At 39.8% G+C, this 23,836-nt stretch overlaps 1 protein-coding gene across 2 annotated transcripts; it reads left to right on the forward strand.

The window, feature by feature from the left end:
• The first annotated feature begins 8,074 nt into the window (after window positions 1-8,074).
• idh3a (isocitrate dehydrogenase (NAD(+)) 3 catalytic subunit alpha) lies at window positions 8,075-22,102 on the forward strand. 2 transcript variants are annotated; one of them, XM_061916933.1, is made up of 12 exons: window positions 8,094-8,181; window positions 8,534-8,599; window positions 10,069-10,122; window positions 10,200-10,283; window positions 11,862-11,976; window positions 15,353-15,540; window positions 15,633-15,766; window positions 15,840-15,942; window positions 16,014-16,078; window positions 19,552-19,636; window positions 19,748-19,900; window positions 19,977-22,102. In XM_061916933.1, the coding sequence occupies exons 1-12, from the start codon at window positions 8,155-8,157 to the stop codon at window positions 20,058-20,060; spliced, it is 1,158 nt and encodes a 385-aa protein (XP_061772917.1). In that variant the 5' UTR covers window positions 8,094-8,154; the 3' UTR covers window positions 20,061-22,102. The 2 variants fall into 2 exon arrangements, with proteins under 2 accessions (XP_061772918.1, XP_061772917.1); XM_061916934.1 differs by lacking the exon at window positions 8,534-8,599 and having other exon boundaries at window positions 8,075-8,181.
• Window positions 22,103-23,836: the final 1,734 nt, after the last annotated feature.

Here is a 23,836-nt window from a genome sequence, read left to right on the forward strand (position 1 = left end):
ACAGTTGACAGGTAGAAAACAAAGATGCTAAACTGACTGTTGACTGGTAGAAAACAAAGATGCTAAACTGACAGTTGACAGGTAGAAAACAAAGATGCTAAACTGACAGTTGACAGGTAGAAAACAAAGATGCTAAACTGACAGTTGACAGGTAGAAAACAAAGATGCTAAACCGACAGGTAAAACACAAAGATGCTAAACTGCCAGGTAGAAAACAAAGATGCTAAACTGACAGTTGACAGGTAGAAAACAAAGATGCTAAACTGACAGTTGACAGGTAGAAAACAAAGATGCTAAACTGACAGTTGACTGGTAGAAAACAAAGATGCTAAATTGACAGTTGACAGGTAGAAAACAAAGATGCTAAACTGACAGTTGACAGGTAGAAAACAAAGATGCTAAACTGACAGTTGACAGGTAGAAAACAAAGATGCTAAACTGCCAGGTAGAAAACAAAGATGCTAAACTGACAGTTGACAGGTAGAAAACAAAGATGCTAAACTGACAGTTGACAGGTAGAAAACAAAGATGCTAAACTGACAGTTGACTGGTAGAAAACAAAGATGCTAAACTGACAGTTGACAGGTAGAAAACAAAGATGCTAAACTGACAGTTGACAGGTAGAAAACAAAGATGCTAAACTGACAGTTGACAGGTAGAAAACAAAGATGCTAAACTGACGGGTAAAACACAAAGATGCTAAACTGACAGTTGACAGGTAGAAAACAAAGATGCTAAACTGACAGTTGACTGGTAGAACACAAAGATTCTAAACTGACAGGTAAAACACAAAGATGCTAAACTGACGGTTGACAGGTAGAAAACAAAGATGCTAAACTGACAGTTGACTGGTAGAACACAAAGATGCTAAACTGACAGTTGACGGGTAGAAAACAAAGATGCTAAACCAACAGGTAAAACACAAAGATGCTAAACTGACAGTTGACAGGTAGAAAACAAAGATGCTAAACTGACAGTTGACTGGTAGAAAACAAAGATGCTAAACTGACAGCTGACAGGTAGAAAACAAAGATGCTAAACTGACAGTTGACAGTTAGAAAACAAAGATGCTAAACTGACAGTTGACAGGTAGAAAACAAAGATGCTACACTGACAGTTGACAGGTAGAAAACAAAGATGCTAAACTGACAGTTGACAGGTAGAAAACAAAGATGCTAAACTGACAGGTAAAACACAAAGATGCTAAACTGACAGTTGACAGGTAGAAAACAAAGATGCTAAACTGACAGTTGACTGGTAGAACACAAAGATGCTAAACTGACAGTTGACAGGTAGAAAACAAAGATGCTAAACTGACAGTTGACAGGTAGAAAACAAAGATGCTAAACTGACAGTTGACTGGTAGAAAACAAAGATGCTAAACTGACAGTTGACAGGTAGAAAACAAAGATGCTAAACTGACAGTTGACAGGTAGAAAACAAAGATGCTAAACTGACAGTTGACAGGTAGAAAACAAAGATGCCAAACTGACAGGTCAAACACAAAGATGCTAAACTGACAGTTGACAGGTAGAAAACAAAGATGCTAAACTGACAGTTGACAGGTAGAAAACAAAGATGCTAAACTGACAGGTAAAACACAAAGATGCTAAACTGACAGTTGACAGGTAGGAAACAAAGATGCTAAACTGACAGTTGACTGGTAGAACACAAAGATGCTAAACTGACAGTTGACAGGTAGAAAACAAAGATGCTAAACTGAAAGTTGACAGGTAGAAAACAAAGATGCTAAACTGCCAGGTACAAAACAAAGTTGCTAAACTGACAGTTGACAGGTAGAAAACAAAGATGCTGAACTGACAGTTGACAGGTAGAAAACAAAGATGCTAAACTGATAGTTGACTGGTAGAAAACAAAGATGCTAAACTGCCAGGTAGAAAACAAAGATGCTAAACTGACAGTTGACAGGTAAAAAACAAAGATGCTAAACTGACAGTTGACAGGTAGAAAACAAAGATGCTAAACTGACAGTTGACTGGTAGAAAACAAAGATGCTAAACTGACAGTTGACAGGTAGAAAACAAAGATGCTAAACTGACAGTTGACAGGTAGAAAACAAAGATGCTAAACTGACAGTTGACAGGTAGAAAACAAAGATTTTAAACTGACAGGTAAAACACAAAGATGCTAAACTCACAGTTGACAGGTAGAAAACAAAGATGCTAAACTGACAGTTGACAGGTAGAAAACAAAGATGCTAAACTGACAGGTAAAACACAAAGATGCTAAACTGACAGTTGACAGGTAGAAAACAAAGATGCTAAACTGACAGTTGACTGGTAGAACACAAAGATGCTAAACTGACAGATGACAGGTAGAAAACAAAGATGCTAAACTGACAGTTGACAGGTAGAAAACAAAGATGCTAAACTGCCAGGTACAAAACAAAGATGCTAAACTGACAGTTGACAGGTAGAAAACAAAAATGCTGAACTGACAGTTGACGGGTAGAAAACAAAGATGCTAAACTGACAGTTGACAGGTAGAAAACAAAGATGCTAAACTGACAGTTGACAGGTAGAAAACAAAGATGCTAAACTGACAGTTGACAGGTAGAAAACAAAGATGCTAAACTGACAGTTGACAGTTAGAAAACAAAGATGCTAAACTGCCAGGTAGAAAACAAAGATTATAAACTGACAGTTGACTAGTAGAACACAAAGATGCTAAACTGACAGTTGACAGGTAGAAAACAAAGATGCTAAACTGACAGTTGACAGGTAGAAAACAAAGATGCTAAACTGACAGTTGACAGGTAGAAAACAAAGATGCTAAACTGCCAGGTAGAAAACAAAGATGCTAAACAGACAGTTTACAGGTAGAAAACAAAGATGCTAAACTGACAGTTGACAGGTAGAAAACAAAGATGCTAAACTGACTGTTGACTGGTAGAAAACAAAGATGCTAAACTGACAGTTGACAGGTAGAAAACAAAGATGCTAAACTGACAGTTGACAGTTAGAAAACAAAGATGCTAAAATGACAGTTGACAGGTAGAAAACAAAGATGCTAAACCGACATGTAAAACACAAAGATGCTAAACTGACAGTTGACAGGTAGAAAACAAAGATGCTAAACTGACAGTTGACAGGAAGAAAACAAAGATGCTAAACTGACAGGTAAAACACAAAGATGCTAAACTGACAGTTGACAGGTAGAAAACAAAGATGCTAAACTGACAGTTGACAGGTAGAAAACCAAGATGCTAAACTGACAGGTAAAACACAAAGATGCTAAACTGACAGTTGACAGGTAGAAAACAAAGATGCTAAACTAACAGTTGACTGGTAGAACACAAAGATGCTAAAGTGACAGTTGACAGGTAGAAAACAAAGATGCTAAACTGACAGTTGACAGGTAGAAAACAAAGATGCTAAACTGACAGTTGACAGGTTGAAAACAAAGATGCTAATCTGACGGTTGACAGGTAGAAAACAAAGATGCTAAACTGACAGTTGACAGGTAGAAAACAAAGATGCTAAACTGCCAGGTAGAAAACAAAGATGCTAAACTGACAGTTGACTGGTAGAAAACAAAGATGCTAAACTGACAGTTGACAGGTAGAAAACAAAGATGCTAAACTGACTGTTGACTGGTAGAAAACAAAGATGCTAAACTGACAGTTGACAGGTAGAAAACAAAGATGCTAAACTGACAGTTGACAGGTAGAAAACAAAGATGCTAAACTGACAGTTGACAGGTAGAAAACAAAGATGCTAAACCGACAGGTAAAACACAAAGATGCTAAACTGACAGTTGACAGGTAGAAAACAAAGATGCTAAACTGACAGTTGACAGGTAGAAAACAAAGATGCTAAACTGACAGGTAGAAAACAAAGATGCTAAACAGACAGTTTACAGGTAGAAAACAAAGATGCTAAACTGACAGTTGACAGGTAGAAAACAAAGATGCTAAACTGACTGTTGACTGGTAGAAAACAAAGATGCTAAACTGACAGTTGACAGGTAGAAAACAAAGATGCTAAACTGACAGTTGACAGTTAGAAAACAAAGATGCTAAACTGACAGTTGACAGGTAGAAAACAAAGATGCTAAACCGACATGTAAAACACAAAGATGCTAAACTGACAGTTGACAGGTAGAAAACAAAGATGCTAAACTGACAGTTAACAGGAAGAAAACAAAGATGCTAAACTGACAGGTAAAACACAAAGATGCTAAACTGACAGTTGACAGGTAGAAAACAAAGATGCTAAACTGACAGTTGACAGGTAGAAAACCAAGATGCTAAACTGACAGGTAAAACACAAAGATGCTAAACTGACAGTTGACAGGTAGAAAACAAAGATGCTAAACTAACAGTTGACTGGTAGAACACAAAGATGCTAAACTGACAGTTGACAGGTAGAAAACAAAGATGCTAAACTGACAGTTGACAGGTAGAAAACAAAGATGCTAAACTGACAGTTGACAGGTTGAAAACAAAGATGCTAATCTGACGGTTGACAGGTAGAAAACAAAGATGCTAAACTGACAGTTGACAGGTAGAAAACAAAGATGCTAAACTGCCAGGTAGAAAACAAAGATGCTAAACTGACAGTTGACTGGTAGAAAACAAAGATGCTAAACTGACAGTTGACAGGTAGAAAACAAAGATGCTAAACTGACTGTTGACTGGTAGAAAACAAAGATGCTAAACTGACAGTTGACAGGTAGAAAACAAAGATGCTAAACTGACAGTTGACAGGTAGAAAACAAAGATGCTAAACTGACAGTTGACAGGTAGAAAACAAAGATGCTAAACCGACAGGTAAAACACAAAGATGCTAAACTGACAGTTGACAGGTAGAAAACAAAGATGCTAAACTGACAGTTGACAGGAAGAAAACAAAGATGCTAAACTGACAGGTAAAACACAAAGATGCTAAACTGACAGTTGACAGGTAGAAAACAAAGATGCTAAACTGACAGTTGACAGGTAGAAAACAAAGATGCTAAACTGACAGGTAAAACACAAAGATGCTAAACTGACAGTTGACAGGTAGAAAACAAAGAGGCTAAACTAACAGTTGACTGGTAGAACACAAAGATGCTAAACTGACAGTTGACAGGTAGAAAACAAAGATGCTAAACTGACAGTTGACAGGTAGAAAACAAAGATGCTAAACTGACAGTTGACAGGTAGAAAACAAAGATGCTAAACTGACAGTTGACAGGTAGAAAACAAAGATGCTAAACTGACAGTTGACAGGTAGAAAACATAGATGCTAAACTGCCAGGTAGAAAACAAAGATGCTAAACTGACAGTTGACAGGTAGAAAACAAATATGCTAAACTGACAGTGACAAGTAGAAAACAAAGATGCTAAACTGACAGTTGACAGGTAGAAAACAAAGATGCTAAACTGACAGTTGACAGGTAGAAAACCAAGATGCTAAACTGACAGTTGACAGGTAGAAAACCAAGATGTGAAAGTGACAGTTGACAGATAGAAAACAAAGATGCTAAACTGACACTTGACAGGTAGAAAACAAAGATGCTAAACTGACACTTGACAGGTAGAAAAGAAAGATGCTAAACTGACAGTTGACAGGTAGAAATCAAAGATGCTAAACTGACAGTTGATAGGTAGAAAACAAAGATGCTAAACTGACAGTTGACAGGTAGAAAACAAAGATGCTAAACTGACAGTTGACAGGTAGAAAACAAAGATGCTAAACTGACAGCTGACAGGTAGAAAACAAAGATGCTAAACTGACAGTCGACAGGTAGAAAACAAAGATGCTAAACTGACAGTTGACAAGTAGGAAACAAAGATGCTAAACTGACAGTTGACAGGTAGAAAACAAAGATGGTGTTCAGCCTTTTCCTGCTCAAATGAGCGGACTGTTGAAAATATGAAGTCAGGGGTGTCCAAAGTGTGGCTCGGGGGCCATTTGCGGCCAGCAAGTCATTTTTAACGGCCCCACAGTACATTCTAAAAATACAATTGGAAAAAAAAAAAAAAACATAAACAGTGATATAAAAGAGCAAACAGGTGAAATGTAACAAGAAAATGTTGCAATGCTTTAATAACACAAAGCTGCCATGCAGGCTGTTTCTTTCTTTAAAAAATAATAATGAATCAATGGCCATTTGAATTATTGACCTATTCAAGGCTTCAATTACGTCACATTAAATATTCCACTTTGAGATATTTTCTGGGGAAAATGTTGCATATTTTGTGTTTTGACATATAAAAAAACTGAGCTGTTTTTTTTTAAGAAGGGCCCAAAACATACAAACAAAAAACATAACAACAATAAAATTTAAAATTGACGGATAGATCTGAAGTTGATCTCGAGATTATTGTGCTAAAAGTAAATACTAAAAAAATTTTATAATTTTATTTTTAACACTTTAATGAGTAGGACACTTTTGGATCCCCAATTATTTTAGTGTGATTTGTTTTTAAGTGTCATAGCTAAAAAAATTATAATAAATCCAAATTTAAGGCTCCAATTATTATGTAATCTCAAATATTCCACCTAAAAAAGTTATTGGGTGAAAATATTGCATATTTTGTGTTTCTTCCATTTTTTTTCCTAATGTGGATCTAGATATTTAAAACTTGAATAATAATAAAAATAATAATACTGAATAATGACACATTTTTAATATATTTTTTGACCAAAACCCTTTGGGGTCCCCGGGATCATAACTAAGTGGAGTTAAAGTAAAGTGCCGTAAAGTACCAATGGTTGTCACACACATACTAGATGTGGCGAAATTATTCTCTGTATTTGACCCATCACCCTTGATCACACCCTGGGAGGTGAGGGGAGCAGTGGGCAGCAGCGGTGCCGCGCCCGGGAATCATTTATGGTGATTTGGAGGCCTAAATGTATATTTTTTATACATATATTGTATTCGTCTTTAAAATAAAGATTATGAAAATGGCCCCTGCTTGCTCTGATTTTTCAGTGTGCGGCCCTCAGTGGAAAAAGTTTGGATACCACTGATTTAAGGGAAGAATGTAATACAAAATATCAATACAAAGTGTCAAGACAGAATAAACTACAGTCTATAGGTCCCTAAGATATATAGCTGTCTAATGTATTCATACTTACCATGAATTGATTAACGTGGACCCCGACTTAAACAAGTTGACAAATTTATTACCATTTAGTGGTCAATTGTACGGAATATGTACTGTACTGTGCAATCTACTAATAAAAGTTTCAATCAATCAAAAATATTTATGTAGGATATACACATGTATATATAACCTAATCATATTGTTTCTTCAATTTCACAATAGCTGACCTTTTTGTTCCCCCTTCTCTGGGATTACATTCCCAGTTTTGATCTTGGACGTCTGGTCACTTATAGCATATAAGAATATTTTATGACTATTAAGCAAACTGCTTCCGCCCGATTGTAGCTGAGATAGGCGCCAGCGCCCCCCGCGACCCCGAAAGGGAATAAGCGGTAGGAAATGGATGGATGGATGGATGGATGAATAATAAAAGACGCCTAAATATTTGTCCCTTCATCATAGCTGCACGTGTGACAAAAAAAAAGCATGTGAAAATGAGTGCTATTCAGTGAGGTAAGATGAGTTAAATGCGCTGACAGTTGATTGCTCCTGACGAATGAATTAGATAGAGTGGCGGCCCCGCGTCTCGTCAGCGCCAGTAGGCAGTAGCGCTCCATGCTGCGTACCCTTAGAACATCCATCCATCCACTATCTACCGTTTGTCCCTTTTGGGGTCGCATTGAGCCTATTTTAGCTGCATTCGGGCAGAAGTCGGTTTACACCCTGGACAAGTCGCAGCCTTATAACATTTCTATGGTTAAAGTTGTGTATATGTACCAGAAATCACTTCCTGGTTGGTGCCGAAGTACACCGGACGTAGGACGGTTTCAAAATACAGGTACTTTCACTCTCGTGGACGAAAGCCACTGTTTAAACGAATATACCAGTTGTAAATATAAATCATATTTTCATAACATGAATATAGATGATCAAATTAACAAAATAACGGAACGTTGCACTTTAACTTATGAATTAATTAAAACATTTTATTTTGAAGAGTAAATCAGAACGGATATGTGTTTGTTTTTTCGGTTGATTTGACGGATTACAGCCAGGTGGCTAGTGGCGACATCGACCTTGGTGGCTAGCTAAGAATGGCGGGGAATGCGTTGAGGTCAGCGGTAAGTACAGGGACATACCTTACCCTTCTTTTATTGTTTTATCATATAAACAAACCTTACGTTAAAATGTCACATCAAAGTTAAATAGTTTGTCAAATTCCTTGAGAAAGCTACAGTAACTTTAGCTAGCCATTTTTTTTTTTGCTATGCACGCCCTTGCGGTGCTGCGGGTTACTGTGGCAACCTGAAACTTGTTTACATTTTAAACTCACTATTTCCATAGCGTTATTTCTGTTTTTTTTTTTTTTTTTAATAAAGCTAAATAGCCATAGTTTAGTGTGACAGACAATTGTTGAAATGGACTACTTCCTTATCAGGCTACAACTGTGTGTGAAATGTTCCTCACCTACAGATTGTTAATCTACTAAGAAAGTGGCGTTTATCGATCAATGGCCAGGATAAATTCAAGGCAAAGGAAGTAAGTTGAGCCTAGTTATGTTTTAAAGGCCTACTGAAATGAGATTGTCTTATTTAAACGGGGACAGCAGGTCCATTCTATGTGTCATACTTGATCATTTCGCGATATTGCCATATTTTTGCTGAAAGGATTTAGTAGAGAACATCGACGATAAAGTTCGCAACTTATGGTCGCTACTAAAAAAAAGCCTTGCCTGTACCGCAAGTAGCAGACGATGTGCGCGTGACGTCACGGGTTGTGGAGCTCCTCACATCTGAACATTGTTTACAATCATGGCCACCAGCAGCGAGAGCGATTCGGACCGAGAAAGCGACAATTTCCCCATTATTTGATCGAGGATGAAAGATTCGTGGATGAGCAAAGTTAGAGTGAAGGACTAGAAAGGAAAAAAAAGACGGCAGTGGGAGCGATTCAGATGTTATTAAGACACATTTACTTGGATAATTCTGGAAAATCCCTTATCTGCTTATTGTGTTACTAGTGTTTTAGTGAGATTATATGGTGCCTGAAAGTCGGAGGGGTGTGGCCACAGGTGTGGTGACCACCGGTGTCTCTGAGGGAAGCCACGTTTCTCGACCAGACAAAGCGAAGGCAGCCGTTGGGGTCGGTCTGAGCTTTTTTTCCCCCTCCTCCACGGTGGAAGCATCCCACGTTTGGGGGCGGCCGGTCGGAGGAGGCAAGAGGGCCCGCAGCTGCCTCTTTGACAGGTGCACGAGGAACGACGCAAGCTCTCCGCTCATGTCTACGGTAAGAGCCGACTTATTACCGCAATTTTTTTACCGTAATCTGCCGTTTGACATGTGGAAGGAAACCATGTTCGCTTGACCGCTCTGTTCCATAGTAAAGCTTCACCGTCATCTTTCGGTAATGTCAACAAGGAAATACCGGCTGTGTTTGTGTTGCTAACATCTTTTTTCTTTGTAGTCTCCATTATTAATTGAACAAATTGCAAAGATTCAGCAACACAGATGTCCAGAATACTGTGGAATTATGCGATTAAAGCAGACTACTGAGGATCGGGGCTGGAACAACATGTCCGCTACAGTCCGTGACGTCACACGCACACGTCATCATACGTGTCATCATACCGCGACGTTTTCAACAGGATACTTCGCGCAAAATTTAAAATTGCAATTTAGTAAACTAAAAAGGCCGTATTGGCATGTGTTGCAATGTTAAGATTTCATCATTGATATATAAACTATCAGACTGTGAGGTCGGTAGTAGTGGGTTTCAGTAGGCCTTTAAAGCAGTGCATTACTCTTGATGTTTGGAGGAAGGGTAATACTATTAGTTTCCCATTAGTCATGTCAACTACAGTACGTGTCGGTCATATTTTATTTAAAATGACACCTTCAATGAGATTTTTTTTCCTGGGTTTTGAATACAAACAACACATTCGAATGTACGTCTATTTTCATACTTCTCAAATTCACACTCAATGTTGTTGTTTTTAATCTGCTTGACAGGTGCTGCGGGTGGCAGCCGCCTTAAAGAAGGACACCAGAATGTTCTCCAGTGGGGTATGCTTCTTCCATGTGGGATGATGATGAATTGTTATTTTTGTATTGATCGGAATGCATTTTACTTTTTTGTGCAGATGCAAACTGTTACTTTGATACCGGGTGACGGAATTGGACCAGAGATCTCCACCGCTGTCATGAAGATATTTGAAGCAGCAAAGGTTTGTATTGTACAAAACCCAAAAGCAGTGAAGTTGGCACGTTGTGTAAATGGTAAAATAAAACACAATTAAATGATTTGCAAATCCTTTACAACTCATATTCAATTGAACAAACTGTAAAAACAAGATATTGGCAAATAATCATTAACTTAGAATTTAATGGCAACAAAATATTGCATAAAAGTTATCTTCAGGGGCATATTTACCACTGTGTTACATGACTTTTCCTTTTAACAACATTCAGTAAACGTTTGGGAGCTGTGAAAACACCTTTTTGAAGCTTCCTATGTGGAATTCTTAAGTTGTTCAACAGTCCGGGGTCTCCGTTGTCGTATTTTAGGCTTCATATTGCACCACACATTTTCAATGGGAGGCAGGTCCGAACTACAGGCAGGCCAGTCTATTACCCGCACTCTTTTACTAAGAAGCCACGCTGTTGTAACACTTGGCTTGGAATTGTCTTGCTGAAATAAGCAGGGGCGTCCATGATAACTATGGTTGGATGGCAAATATGTTGCTCCAAAACCTGTATGTACCTTTCAGCATTAATGGTGCCTTCACAGATGTGTAAGTTACCCATGCCTTGGGCACTAATACACCCCCATACCATCACAGATGCCGGCTTTTCAACTTTGCACCTATAACAATCCAAATGGTTCTTCTCCTATTTGTTCCGGAGCACACGACTTGCACAGTTTTCAAAAACAATTTGAAATGTGGGCTAGTCAAACCACAAAACACTTTTCCACTTTGCTTCAGTCCATCTCAGATGAGCTCAGGCCCAGCAAAGCCAACTGCGTTTCTGGGTGTTGTTGATAAATGGCTTTCGCGTTGCATAGTTGAGTTTTAAGTTGCACTTACAAATGTAACGACAAACTGTAGTTACTGACAGTGGTTTTCTGAAGTGTTCCTGAGCCCATGTGGTGACATCCTTTACACACTGATGTCGCTTTTTGATGCAGTACCGCCTGAGGAATTGAAGGTCGCGGCCTTGTCGCTTATATGCTGTGATTTTTCAAGATTCTCTGAACTTTTTGATATTTACACACCTTAGATGGTAAAATCCCTAAATTATTTGCAATAGCTCGTTGAAAAATGTTGTTCCTAAACAATTTGTGCAGGCATTTGTTGACAAAGTGGTGATCCTCGCCCTATCCTTGTTTGTGAATGACTGAGCATTTCATGGAAGCTGCTTTTATACCCAATCTTGGCACCCACCTGTTCCCAATTAGCCTGTTCACCTGTGGGATGTTCCGAATAAGTGCTTGATGAGCATTCCTCAACTTTCTCAGTCTTTTTTGCCACTTGTGCCAGCTTTTTTGAAACATGTTGCAGGCATCAAACTCCAAATGAGCTAATATTTGCCAAAAATAACAAAGTTTACCAGTTCGAACGTTAAATATCTTGTCTTTGCAGTCTGTTCAATTGAATATAAGTTGAAAATGATTTCCATATCATTGTTTTCTCTTTTTATTTACCATTCACACAACGTGACAACTTCACTGTTTTGTAGAAGCAGTAAAAGCTTTTAATTTATCTTAAGGCGACTCCTACATTTGTTACAATGCTTGCTTATAGGTCCCTATTCAGTGGGAGGAAAGAAACATTACAGCCATCAAAGGTCCTGGAGGGAAGTGGGTGATTCCTTCAGATGCCAAAGAATCAATGGACAGAAACAAAATGGGCCTAAAAGGTACCATAACATTATTTGTAATTACATTACTTTGGACCACAGCGTGCCTCCTCTAAGATATTATAAAACATGGTTTCATTTCATGAAATACTTTTTTTGTTGGGCATGTTTTGTGGAGTTTGCTCACTCTAGATTCTGTGACACCTGTAGTCATCTGGCACCTCACACTTAAAAGGAAATATTCACTAAATTTCATGCCATTTCACTAAATTTCGTACCATCTCATGTGTGCTGCAGTGCTGGCGCTTGGAATTTTCAAATTGGGGTCGTAGGGACCCCGTCAAGTCATAAGAATGGGGTCCCACAATACATTTTTGGGGTCCCACATTTTTTTAACATTTGAAAAAAAAATTATAAATGTATGAATTATCATGTTTTATCTCACAATATATATTGTGTTTTGGAAAAAGGTTGTCATAAACGGTACAGGGTATTCTAGTAAAATATGCAGAGATGACATGTGTCGCTATCAAATTATTACCGTAATTTCCAGACTATAAGGCACACTTAAAATCCTTTTTCCCCCTCAAAACTCGACAGTGCGTCTTATAACCGGTGTGCCTAATGTACAGAATAATTCTGGTTGTGCTTACCGACCTCGAAACAATTTTATTTGGTACATACTGTAATGGTAAGTGTGACCAGTAGATGGCAGTCAAACATAAGAGATACGTCTAGACTGCAATATGACTCAAGTAAACAATGCCAACATTTTATATGTTCCATTGAAAATATAGAACATTACACACGGCGCTCAAAAATCTATCACAACTTTGGTAAGCTATGAAGCCGCAGCGCTTGATGGATTGTCGGCGCATTAAGGTATTATTATTGTGTGTATATAAGACATATCTGGCGTTTTGTTTCGCAATATTATGCAAAATAAACTTTTCTTACCTCCTGGTATGCTGATCTGTATTTGGGATCTGCATAAATCCTGAAAAATTGCGCGCCTCAGCCATAGTCGATAAGCTTCTTCTTTTTCTCTATCTTCTATAATCCGGTGTGCCCTATGGTCCGGAAAATACGGTACGTGAAATCAATTTTTGGCAGCAGCAAAGTGGTCGTTTGGGTAGATTTTAGTCTTGTAGGGGGTATTTCAACAAGTAAACAGTACAGTAGGTACTTGATTTTGGTGTATGTAATGCCCAGAAGGGCATTCTGGTAAAATATGCAGAGATAAGATGTGTCAGTATCAAAATATTACTTGAAATCAATTTTTGGCAGCAGCAAAGTGGTCGTTTGGTTAGTTTTTCGTCTTGTAGAGGGTATTTCAACAAGTAAACAGTACAGTGGGTACTTGATTTTGGTATATGTAATGCCAGAATTCTAGTAAAACATGCTAGTGTCGGGTTGCAGCAGCACAGGCATATATGTGTGCTTCAAACAAATAATCATATATTCCAAGGGCTCTGTGAATAAGTGCAGCCTAGTTTTAAAGATAATATATGTCATTGTTCATCTAGTATATCAAAATAAACATTATAGTAACAGAGGTGTCATGCCACCAAGTCAATTGTAGCTGCTTTTCGAAGGCTTCTGATTGAACAAAATGTGCACAACAGCTAGTGTACGCATTTTTGTGTAAACATAGATAGTTTTGTGTGTATGAAGATTGTTTTAACCCCGGATATGCGTTTTTGAAAATCTCCGTGTTCCTGTGGACATGGCCTGAGATTACTTAGTTAGTGTTAATATTTGAGTGGGCCCTGGGCCCCTCTGTAGTGGAAACATGGGGCTCCGAGGTCAAAAAATTTAAAGGGGAACATTATCACAATTTCAAAAGGGTTAAACAATAAAAATCAGTTCCCAGTGGCATGTTGTATTTTTTGAATTTTTTTTCAAAATTTTACCGGTCTCCGAATGTCCCTAAAAAAAGCCTTAAAGTGCTTGATTTTCTCTATTTGCGATGCGACTATCTATTTCCCTGTGACGTCATACAGTGCTGTCAATTTTAACAAACAATGGGAATACCACAGTAAGATATAGCGACATTAGCTCGGATTCAGACTCGGATTTCAGCGGCTTAAGCGATTGAACAAATTACGCATGTATTGAAACGGATGGTTGGAGTAGGAAAGTATTGAAGAAGAAACTGAAGCTATTTAGCGAATAGCTATTGACGCTATTCATAGCCATAGCATGGCCGAATAGCTGCGTTAGCATCGCCGGTAAAATGTGCGGACCAAACGATCAGGACTTTCGCATCTTGTGACACTGGAGCAACTTAAATCCGTCGACCGGTAAGTGTTTTTTTCGCATTAAATGTGGGTGGAAGGAAACGTAATATAGTTGCAAATGCATCTGCAGCTTATCCATACATCTCTGTGCCATGTCTGCTTTAGCACCGCCGGTAAATAGCATGTTAGCATCGATTAGCGTAACATGTTAGCATCGATTAGCTGGCAGTTAACATCAACAAAACTCACCTTTGTGATTTCTGTGACTTTATCGTTGCAAATGCATCTGCAGGTTATCCATACATCTCTATGCCATGTCTGCTTTAGCACCGCCGGTAAATAGCATGTTAGTGTTGATTAGCATAGCATGTTATCATCGATTAGCTGGCAGTCACGCCGCAACCAAATATGTCTGATTAGCACATAAGTCAACATCAACAAAACCCACCTTTGTGATTTCGTTGACTTTATCATTGCAAATGCATCTGCAGGTTATCCATACATCTCTGTGCCATGTCTGTCATCGCTGGTAAAATGTGGAGACACTTTGGCACATTCAATGGGGGTCTGGCTGCAGACACTTTCGCATCTTCGGGCCAGTGGTGCAACTTGAATCCCTCCCTGTTAGTGTTGTTAGACCCTCCGACAACACACCGACGAGGCATGATGTCTCCAAGGTTCCAAAAAAAAGTCGAAAAAACGGAAAATAACAGAGCTGAGACCCAATGTTTACAATGTGTTGAAAATGAAAATGGCGGCTGTATTACCTCGGCGACGTCACATTCTGACGTCATCCCCTCCAGAGCGATAAACAGAAAGGCGTTTAATTCGTCAAAATTTACCCATTTAGAGTTCGGAAATCGGTTAAAAAAATATATGGTCTTTTTTCTGCACCATCAAGGTATATATTGACGCTTACATAGGTCTGGTGATAATGTTCCCCTTTAAGAACCCTTGCTTTAGAGCGTGTTGGCTCTCCACATAATATACTAAAAAAGATAATTGTGATAAATGTGGCCCCCAAAACAATTTTGTTGAATTTTCCTGTGGTATGAAAATAAAGTTCCTTGAATCCATGGAAGAAACAAAGCATAAAATAATATATAAAAAAATGCTCTTAGCCGAAATGAAGAAAATGAAGTAGTTTTTTTCATGTATAAATAAACGATAAAGCAGAATGACCACTTCATCCGCAGGTCCTTTGAAGACGCCAATCGCTGCAGGTCATCCCTCCATGAACCTCCTGCTGAGGAAAACCTTTGACCTCTACGCCAACGTGCGCCCTTGTGTTTCTATGGAAGGCTACGAGACGCCCTACGCGGATGTGAACTTGGTCACCATCAGGGAGAACACAGAGGGGGAATACAGTGGGATTGAACATGTGGTAAACACCTTTATGCCCTTTTGCCTTTTTAACTCAAAATGTCGCTCCAATTTGACCTAATTGAGTTAATAGTGGCCAGTGTGTATTTTCAGATTGTTGATGGCGTGGTGCAGAGTATTAAGCTCATTACGGAGCGAGCTAGCAAACGCATTGCCGAGTATGCGTTCGAATACGCCAGAAACAACAAGAGGGCCAGTGTCACGGCTGTCCATAAGGCCAACATTATGTAAGTGTCACTCATGGTACGAATATATTTCAATTAATTTATTTGTGCTCATCTACTGGGGGTATTCCGTCAGGCGCATGTCAGATGGGCTTTTCCTTCGAACGTGCAGAGAGGCTGCCGAAAAGTACAAAGATATTAAATTCACTGAGATGTACTTGGATACCGTGTGCCTCAATGTAAGTTAGTAGTTGTTTTGTTGTCATTTTTGACAACAGCCAATGCCGTTGTGTTGATGCTTTTTTAACAGATGGTGCAGGACCCTTCACAGTTTGATGTTCTGGTGATGCCAAATTTGTATGGAGACATCCTGAGGTGAGAACCGTAGTTTTAGGACTATAAGGCGCACTTAAAAGTCCTTTAATGTTCTTAAAACTCAACAGTGTGCCTTATAACCCGGTGCGGCTAATGTACGGAATAATTATTGTTGTGCTTACCGACCTCGAAGCAATTTTAATTGGTACATGGTGAAATGATACGTGTGACCGGTAGATGGCAGTCACACATAAGAGATACGTGTAGACTGCAATATGACGCCAGTAAACAACACCAAAACTTTAAATGTTCCATTGAAAATAAAGAACATTACACGCGGCACTAGAAAATCTTTCGAAATGTTTTAGTACGACTTTGAAGCCGCACCGCTTGATGGATTGTCTGCCCATTCCGGCTACCGTAGTCAGAGATACAAGTATTACTATGGTGTGTGTGTATAAGGGCCGCAAAATGGAGGCATATTATCTGGCGTTTTGTTTCACAATATTATGCAAAACCAAGTTTTCTTACCTTCTGGTACCTGCTGATCTGTATTTGAGATCTGTATAAGTCCTGAAAATTTTCTCACGTCTGCCACTGTAGTCCATAAGCTTCTTCTTTTTCTCTATCTTCTTGTTATGGGACATTTATCCTCCACTGTTGCCATTTCTAATATAAAGTAGTGTAAAGTTCTAACTTATATCTTGCTATGTAAGCGCTAAAAACATACCGCTGTAGTGAGTTTACATTATTCACCCACGGGACTTTAGATATTAGAGATTTCCGGTCAGACGGTTATTCACGGGACACATTTCCGGCGTTGTTGTTGCACTAGTGAGCCACTGATGAGGAGATGCTGCTCCGTTATTGATTGAAGTAAAGTCTGAATGTCATTAAAACAGTTAGCTCCATCTTTTGAGAATTCTTCCACTCCAGTCCTTGCACGCTACACCGCTACAATAAAGATGACGGGAAGAAGACGATGTCAAAGGTGAGGCACGTAAATAAGACCGCTCACAAAACGGTGTTTTCCTAAAGCGACTGTCAAAAAGTGACTTGGAAATGGTCTGTAAAACATCATCTATGCAACATTTTGACCAAAGAACCACCATCACATGTTATGTAGACAACAAGGAAATGTTTTACATTTAGAGAAAATATAAATAAATATATATATATATATATATATATGTATATGTATGTGCATATATATGTATGTGTGTATATATATATATGTGTGTGTATATATATATTTGTATATGTATGTGCATATATATGTATGTGTATATATATATATATATATATGTATGTATATATATATAAATATATATATATATGTGTGTGTGTGTATATACTGTATATGTGTGTGTATATATGTATGTATGTGTATATAGCGTATTTCCTTGAATTGCCGCCAGGGCGCTGATTAATTTAAAACCTCTTCTCACTCCGGCGCTTACCAAAGGCATGCGGTAAAGGTAAGCTTGCGCTAATTATTTTAAAACCTCTTCTCACTCCGGCACTTACCAAAGGCATGCAGTAAAAATTTGAGTGTGATGTAAGGATGCCCTCATGAAAAGCAAATTTAATTAAAAAAACGTTATTATGGTCTCAGCAACAGCTGCGATGACCAAGAAGAATGCGGAGTTGGAATATAATTAAGACACTTTATATACATATTTATATAATATTTATATATTTACAGTATATAATATGTAACTACTAGTTCCATTCACAGACAGAGTCCCATTGCTTTTATGAGCGGTCGAGCGAGTCAAAAGCCGAAAAAAAACAAAACCTTTTTTTTTTTTTATTGTTTTTATTTGTGGCGGCCGTAATTCTTTCGTGGCGGGCCGCCACAAATAAATGAATGTGTGGGAAACCCTGATATATATATAGATATATATGAATCCTTTTAATGCCCCTATACTGTATGACCATTCATTGGCAATGCGCTTTATGGTCCGGAAAATACGGTACATTAAGCGCGGCACAGGTTGTACGTACAGAGATCAGGTCAATGCATATGTCAGTGCAAAAATGAGTCAGGAGACTCTGACTGTTGGGCTCTCTGGTAAATTTCACTTCAAAATACACCCCAGGTGTACTGTTACCAAGTTTTGAGCAAATAAATGACGTGCATTCAAGTAAGTTAAATCATTTTTAAAAAAAAAGTTAGTTTATGACATACTACAGCAAAATAACATTGCTTTGTGTGTAATGTTGCAGTCAAGTGAATTTACTGTGATTAATTACAATTACAATCAGCACCACCAAGTCCATGGTTCTCGCTCGGAAAAGGGTGGAGTGCCATTTCCGGATTGGGGCGGAAACCCTGCCCCAAGTGGAGGAGTTCAAGTACCTCGGAGTCTTGTTCACAAGTGAGGGAAGAGTGGATGGTGAGATCGACAGGCGGATTGGTGCGGTGTCTTCAGTAATGTTGACGTCGTACCGATCCGTTGTGTTGAAGAAGGAGCTGAGCCGAAAGGAAAAGCTCTCAATTTATCGGTCGATCTACGTTCCCATCCTCACCTATGGTCATGAGCTTCGGGTCATGACCGAAAAGAAAAGATCACGGGTACAAGCGGCCCAAATGAGTTTCCTCCGCCGGGTGGTGGGTCTCTCCCTTAGAGATAGGGTGAGAAGCTCTGCCCTCCAGGAGGAGCTCAAAGTAAAACCGCTGCTCCTCCACATGGAGAGGAGCCAGATCAGGTGGTTCGGGCATCTGGTCAGGATGCCACAAGAACACCTCCCTAGGGAGGTTTTTAGGGCACATCCAACCAGTAGTAGGCCACGGGGAAGACCCAGGACACGTTGAGAAGACTATGTCTCCCGGCTGGCCTGGGAACGCCTCGGGATCCCTCGGGAAGAGCTGGATGAAGTGGCTAAGGAGAGGAAAGTCTGGGCTTCCCTGCTTAGGCTGCTGCCCCCGCAACCCGACCTCGGATATGCGGAAGATGATGGATTGATGAATAATTACAATTAATGAATCTGATTTACCTGGGGATAGGTTGATTGGCAACATTAAATGGGCCCGAGTATGTGAACGTGAGTGTGAATGTTGTCTATCTGTGTTGGCCCTGTGATGAGGTGGCGACTTGTCCAGGGTGTACACCGCGATCCGCCCGAATGCAGCTGAGATAGGCCCCAATGGACGGGTTCTGATTTTAAAGATTAATCTAGTTTTTAGCACCAACATTTCAACTTTATCTTGTTATATTACACTGTTTTGTTATTAAGTCACTTGTATTTATTTTTTAATAGTATTTATAAAGTACCTAAAATAATCTGCACTCTGGGCATCCCTGGTTTTGTGCTTTGAGACAACAGCGTGACATTTTGGCTATATCTTTGCTTTTGTGCCTATGATCTTACATACTGTCTGTTCATATGCAAATCATTATGTAGGTTTTTTTTAATAAAAGGAGCATTTAAAAAAAAAAAAGTATTACAATGCACTTTTTATATCAAACGATACAAGTGTACGACAATATACTTTATGTCAAAAAAGAAATGTATTTGTTTCCCCTCAGTGATCTTTGTGCTGGGCTTATTGGAGGACTCGGAGTGACCCCCAGTGGAAACATTGGCGCCAACGGTGTTGCCATTTTTGAGTCTGTATGTATTTGGACTACTACTGTCCATTTTAAAACTTATAAAAAGTGATTCTTTATTTTTTTTATGTAGCAATTTCAAACTAATGATGATCCATGGATGTGTTTCTCTCAGGTTCACGGAACTGCCCCAGATATAGCAGGAAAGGACTTGGCCAACCCCACCGCCTTGCTGCTCAGCGCGGTCATGATGCTGCGCCACATGGGCCTGCACGACCACGCCAGGAGGATCCAAACTGCCTGCTTTAACACCATTCGAGACAAAAAGGTTGTTGTCGTGTTTTATTGAGGTTTGAGCTGTTCTACACGTTAATGTCTGATGTTCAATTGCTTCTGTTTTCAAGGCTTTGACCGGAGACCTCGGAGGATCTTCAAAATGCTCAGAATTCACGGAAGCCATATGTCAACAATTGGGGTATATCGAGTAGAAGGGTCTGATCGTTTAGTTTTTTTGAACACATGCACATGAACCAAAACATATATTGAAATGGTCTTAGGATTTGTGTTTCTGAATGTCTGCTTTTTTTATTTGCACTTTATATTTTCTATAAACCCCGTTACTTTTTATGCGTTATTCTTTTTATTCTGCTTTTAAGGAAAACTGAATGTGGACCATTTTATAGTGATATCGGTCTTACTGTCTATTCCTGTATTGATAACTATAGTTTATATTTTATTATGTACTATACAGCTGCTTCGAATCTACAAACCCCATTTCTATATGAGTTGGGAAATTGTGTAAGATGTAAATATAAACGGAATACAATGATTTGGTAAATCCTTTTCAACCCATATTCAGTTGAATATGCTACAAAGACAACCTATTTGATGTTCAAACTGATAAACATTTTTTTTTTTCAAATAATCATTAACTTTAGAATTTTATGCCAGCAACACGAGACAAAGAAGTTGGGAAAGGTGGCAATAAATACTGATAAAGTTGAGGAATGCTCATCAAACACTTATTTGGAACATCCCCCAGATGTGCAGGCTACTTGGGAAAAGGTGGGTGCCATGATTGGGTATAAAAACAGCTTCCCAAAAAATGCTCAGTCTTTCACAAGAAAGGATGGGGCGAGGTACACCCCTTTGTCCACAACTCCGTGAGAAAATAGTCGAACAGTTTAAGAACAACGTTTCTCAAAGTGCAATTGCAAGAAATTTAGGGATTTCAACATCTGCGGTCCATAATATCATCAAAAGGTTCAGAGAATCTGGAGAAATCACTCCACGTAAGCGGCATGGCCGAAAACCAACACTGAATGACCGTGACCTTCGATCACTCAGACGGCACTGTATCCAAAACTGACATCAATCTCTAAAGGATATCACCACATGGGCTCAGCAACACTTCAAAAAACCACTGTCACTAAATACAGTTTGTCGCTACATCTGTAAGTGCAACTTAAAGCTCTACTATGCAAAGCCAAAGTCATTTATCAACAACATCCAGAAACGCCGCCGGCTTCTCCAGGCTCGAGATCATCTAAGATGGACTGATGCAAAGTGGAAAAGTGTTCTGTGATCTGATGAGTCCACATTTCAAATTGTTTTTGGAAATATTCGACATCGTGTCATCCGGACCAAAGGGGAAGCGAATCATCTAGACTGTTATCGACGCAAAGTTCAAAAGCCAGCATGTGTGGGTATATGGGGGTGCATTAGTGCCCAAGGCATGGGTAACTTACACATCTGTGAAGGCACCATTAATGCTGAAAGGTATATACAGGTTTTAGAACAACATATGCTGCCATCTAAGCACCGTCTTTTTCATGGACGCCCCTGCTTATTTCAGCAAGACAATGCCAAGCCATATTCAGCACGTGTTACAACAGCGTGGCTTCGTAAAAAAAGAGTGCGGGTACTTTCCTGGCCCACCTTAAGTCCAGACTTGTCTCCCATCGAAAATGTGTGGCGCATTATGAAGCGTAAAACACAACAGCGGAAACCCCGGACTGTTGAACAACTGAAGCTCTACATAAAACAAGAATGGGAAAGAATTTCATTTTCAATTAGTTTCCTCAGTTCCCAAACGTTTATTGAGTGTTGTTAAAAGAAAAGGTGAGGTAACAAAGTGATGAACATCCCCTTTCCCAACTACTTTGGCACATGTTGCTGGCAAGTTAATGATTATTTGCAAAAAAAAAATGTCTATCAGTGTGAACATCAAATATTTTGTCTTTGTAGCATATTCAACAATATGGGTTGAAAATGATTTGCAAATCATTGTATTCTGTTTATATTTACATCCAACACAATTTCCCATGGAAACGGGTTTTATACATTATTACAACATGAATACTACATGACATCAGAAATGTCTTCAAATTGTATTGTGTTGTTTATCTGTCAACTGTTACAGGGTTGTGGGGATTGATCACTCTTTAAAGTTGTATATTTGTTGTTCCTTTTTGACTTTTGGTCTTACACAGTCCGTGCACAAGAATAAAGAGGTTTGTTGAGGTGGAAATGTGTCCCATTCAGGCTTCTGTAATGTAAAGGGTGGGCATTTGGGGCAAATAACCCAGCTGGAGTCTTTCCATCGTCCTAAAAAAAAAGAACATAGTCTGAGCTCAGGTGATGTCAGTGGAAGAGATTGGAAGTTATATACTATGTAAAGACTGCTACCCATTCACTTTTAATCAAACAAAGGATATCAAAACATTTTCAATGTGGACCCATTTCCAGTGAGGGTTGGACTTTGCCAAGGCTGCCCTTTGTCTCCGGTTCTGTTCATAACTTTTATGGACAGAAGTTCTAGGCACAGTCAGGGCGTTGAGGGGATCTGGTTTGGTGGCTGCAGGATTAGGTCTCTGCTTTATGCAGATGATGTGGTCCTGATGGCTTCATCTGGCCAGGATCTTCAGCTCTCACTGGATTGGTTCGCAGCCGAGTGTGAAGCGACCGGGATGAGAATCAGCACCTCCAATTCCGAGTCCATGGTTCTCGCCCGGGAAACTATGGAGCGCCATCTCTGAATTGGGGAGGAGATTTTTCCCCAAGTGGAGGAGTTCAAGTACCTCGGAGCCTTGCTCACGAGTGAGGGAAGAATGGATCGTGAGATCGACAGGCGGATCGGTGCGGCGTCTTCAGTAATGCGGACGCTGTATCGATCCGTTGTGGTGAAAGAGGAGCTGAGCCGGAAGGCAAAGCTCACAATTTAGCGGTCGATAAACGTTCCCGTCCTCACCTATGGTCACGAGCTTTGGGTTATGATCAAAGGGACAAGCGGCCAAAATTAGTTTCCTCCATCGGGTGGCGGGTATCTCCCTTAGAGATAGGGTGAGAAGCTCTGTCATCCGGGAGGAACTCAAAGTAAAGCCGCTGCTCCTCCACATTGAGAGGAGCCAGATGAGGTGGTTCAGGCATCTGCTCACTATCCCACTTGAACGCCTTCCTAGGGAGATGTTTTGGGCACGTCCGACCGGCAGGAGGCCAAGGGGATGACCCAGGACACATTGGGAAGACTATGTCTCCCGGCTGGCCTGGGAATGCCTCAGGATCCCCCGGTAGGAGCTGGATGAAGTGGCTGGGGAGAGGAAAGTCTGGGCTTCTCTGTTTAGGCTGCTGCCCCCGCGACCTGACCTCGGATAAGTGGATATAAATGGATGGATGAATGGATATGAGTGTGAATGGTTGCCAAACTACGGTCTGTGTTTGTCAACCAGTTTAACCAGAAGTATTCGTCCAAAGTCGTTTTGATAGCCTGCAGATTAATTTTGAGAGCGTTTTCCATTGGGGCTCCAGTACTCTGGAATGCCCTCCCGGTAACAGTTAGAGATGCTACCTGAGTAGAAGCATTTAAGTCTCATCTTAAAACTCATTTGTATACTCTAGCCTGTAAATAGACCCCCTTTTTAGACCAGTTGATCTGCCGTTTCTATTCTTTTTCTCCTATGTCTCCCCTCTCCCTTGTGGAGTGGGTCCCGTCTGGTGGCCATGGATGAAGTACTGGCTGTCCAGAGTCGGGACACAGGATGGACCGCTCGCCTGTGTATCGGTTGGGGACATCTCTGTGCTCCTGATCCGCCTCCGCTTGGGATGGTTTCCTGCTGGCTCCACTTTGGACGGGACTCTCACTACTGTATTGGATCCACTTTGGACTTGATTCTCATGGTTATGTTAGATCCACTATGGATTGGACTTTCACAATATCATGTTAGATCTGGTCGACATCCATTGCTTTCGGTCTCCTGGGGGGGTT

This window comes from Nerophis ophidion, linkage group LG12, assembly GCF_033978795.1.
Source record: "Nerophis ophidion isolate RoL-2023_Sa linkage group LG12, RoL_Noph_v1.0, whole genome shotgun sequence".
NCBI classification, from domain to species: Eukaryota; Metazoa; Chordata; class Actinopteri; order Syngnathiformes; family Syngnathidae; genus Nerophis; species Nerophis ophidion.

Bases quoted from the DNA above. Each gene is read 5' to 3' on its own strand.
- idh3a (XM_061916933.1), top strand. From the start codon at position 8,155: ATGGCGGGGAATGCGTTGAGGTCAGCG. The intron at 10,123-10,199 runs GTATGCTTCTTC...TTTTTTGTGCAG, and splicing joins CCAGAATGTTCTCCAGTGGG to ATGCAAACTGTTACTTTGAT. The intron at 15,767-15,839 runs GTAAGTGTCACT...GTATTCCGTCAG, and splicing joins GTCCATAAGGCCAACATTAT to GCGCATGTCAGATGGGCTTT.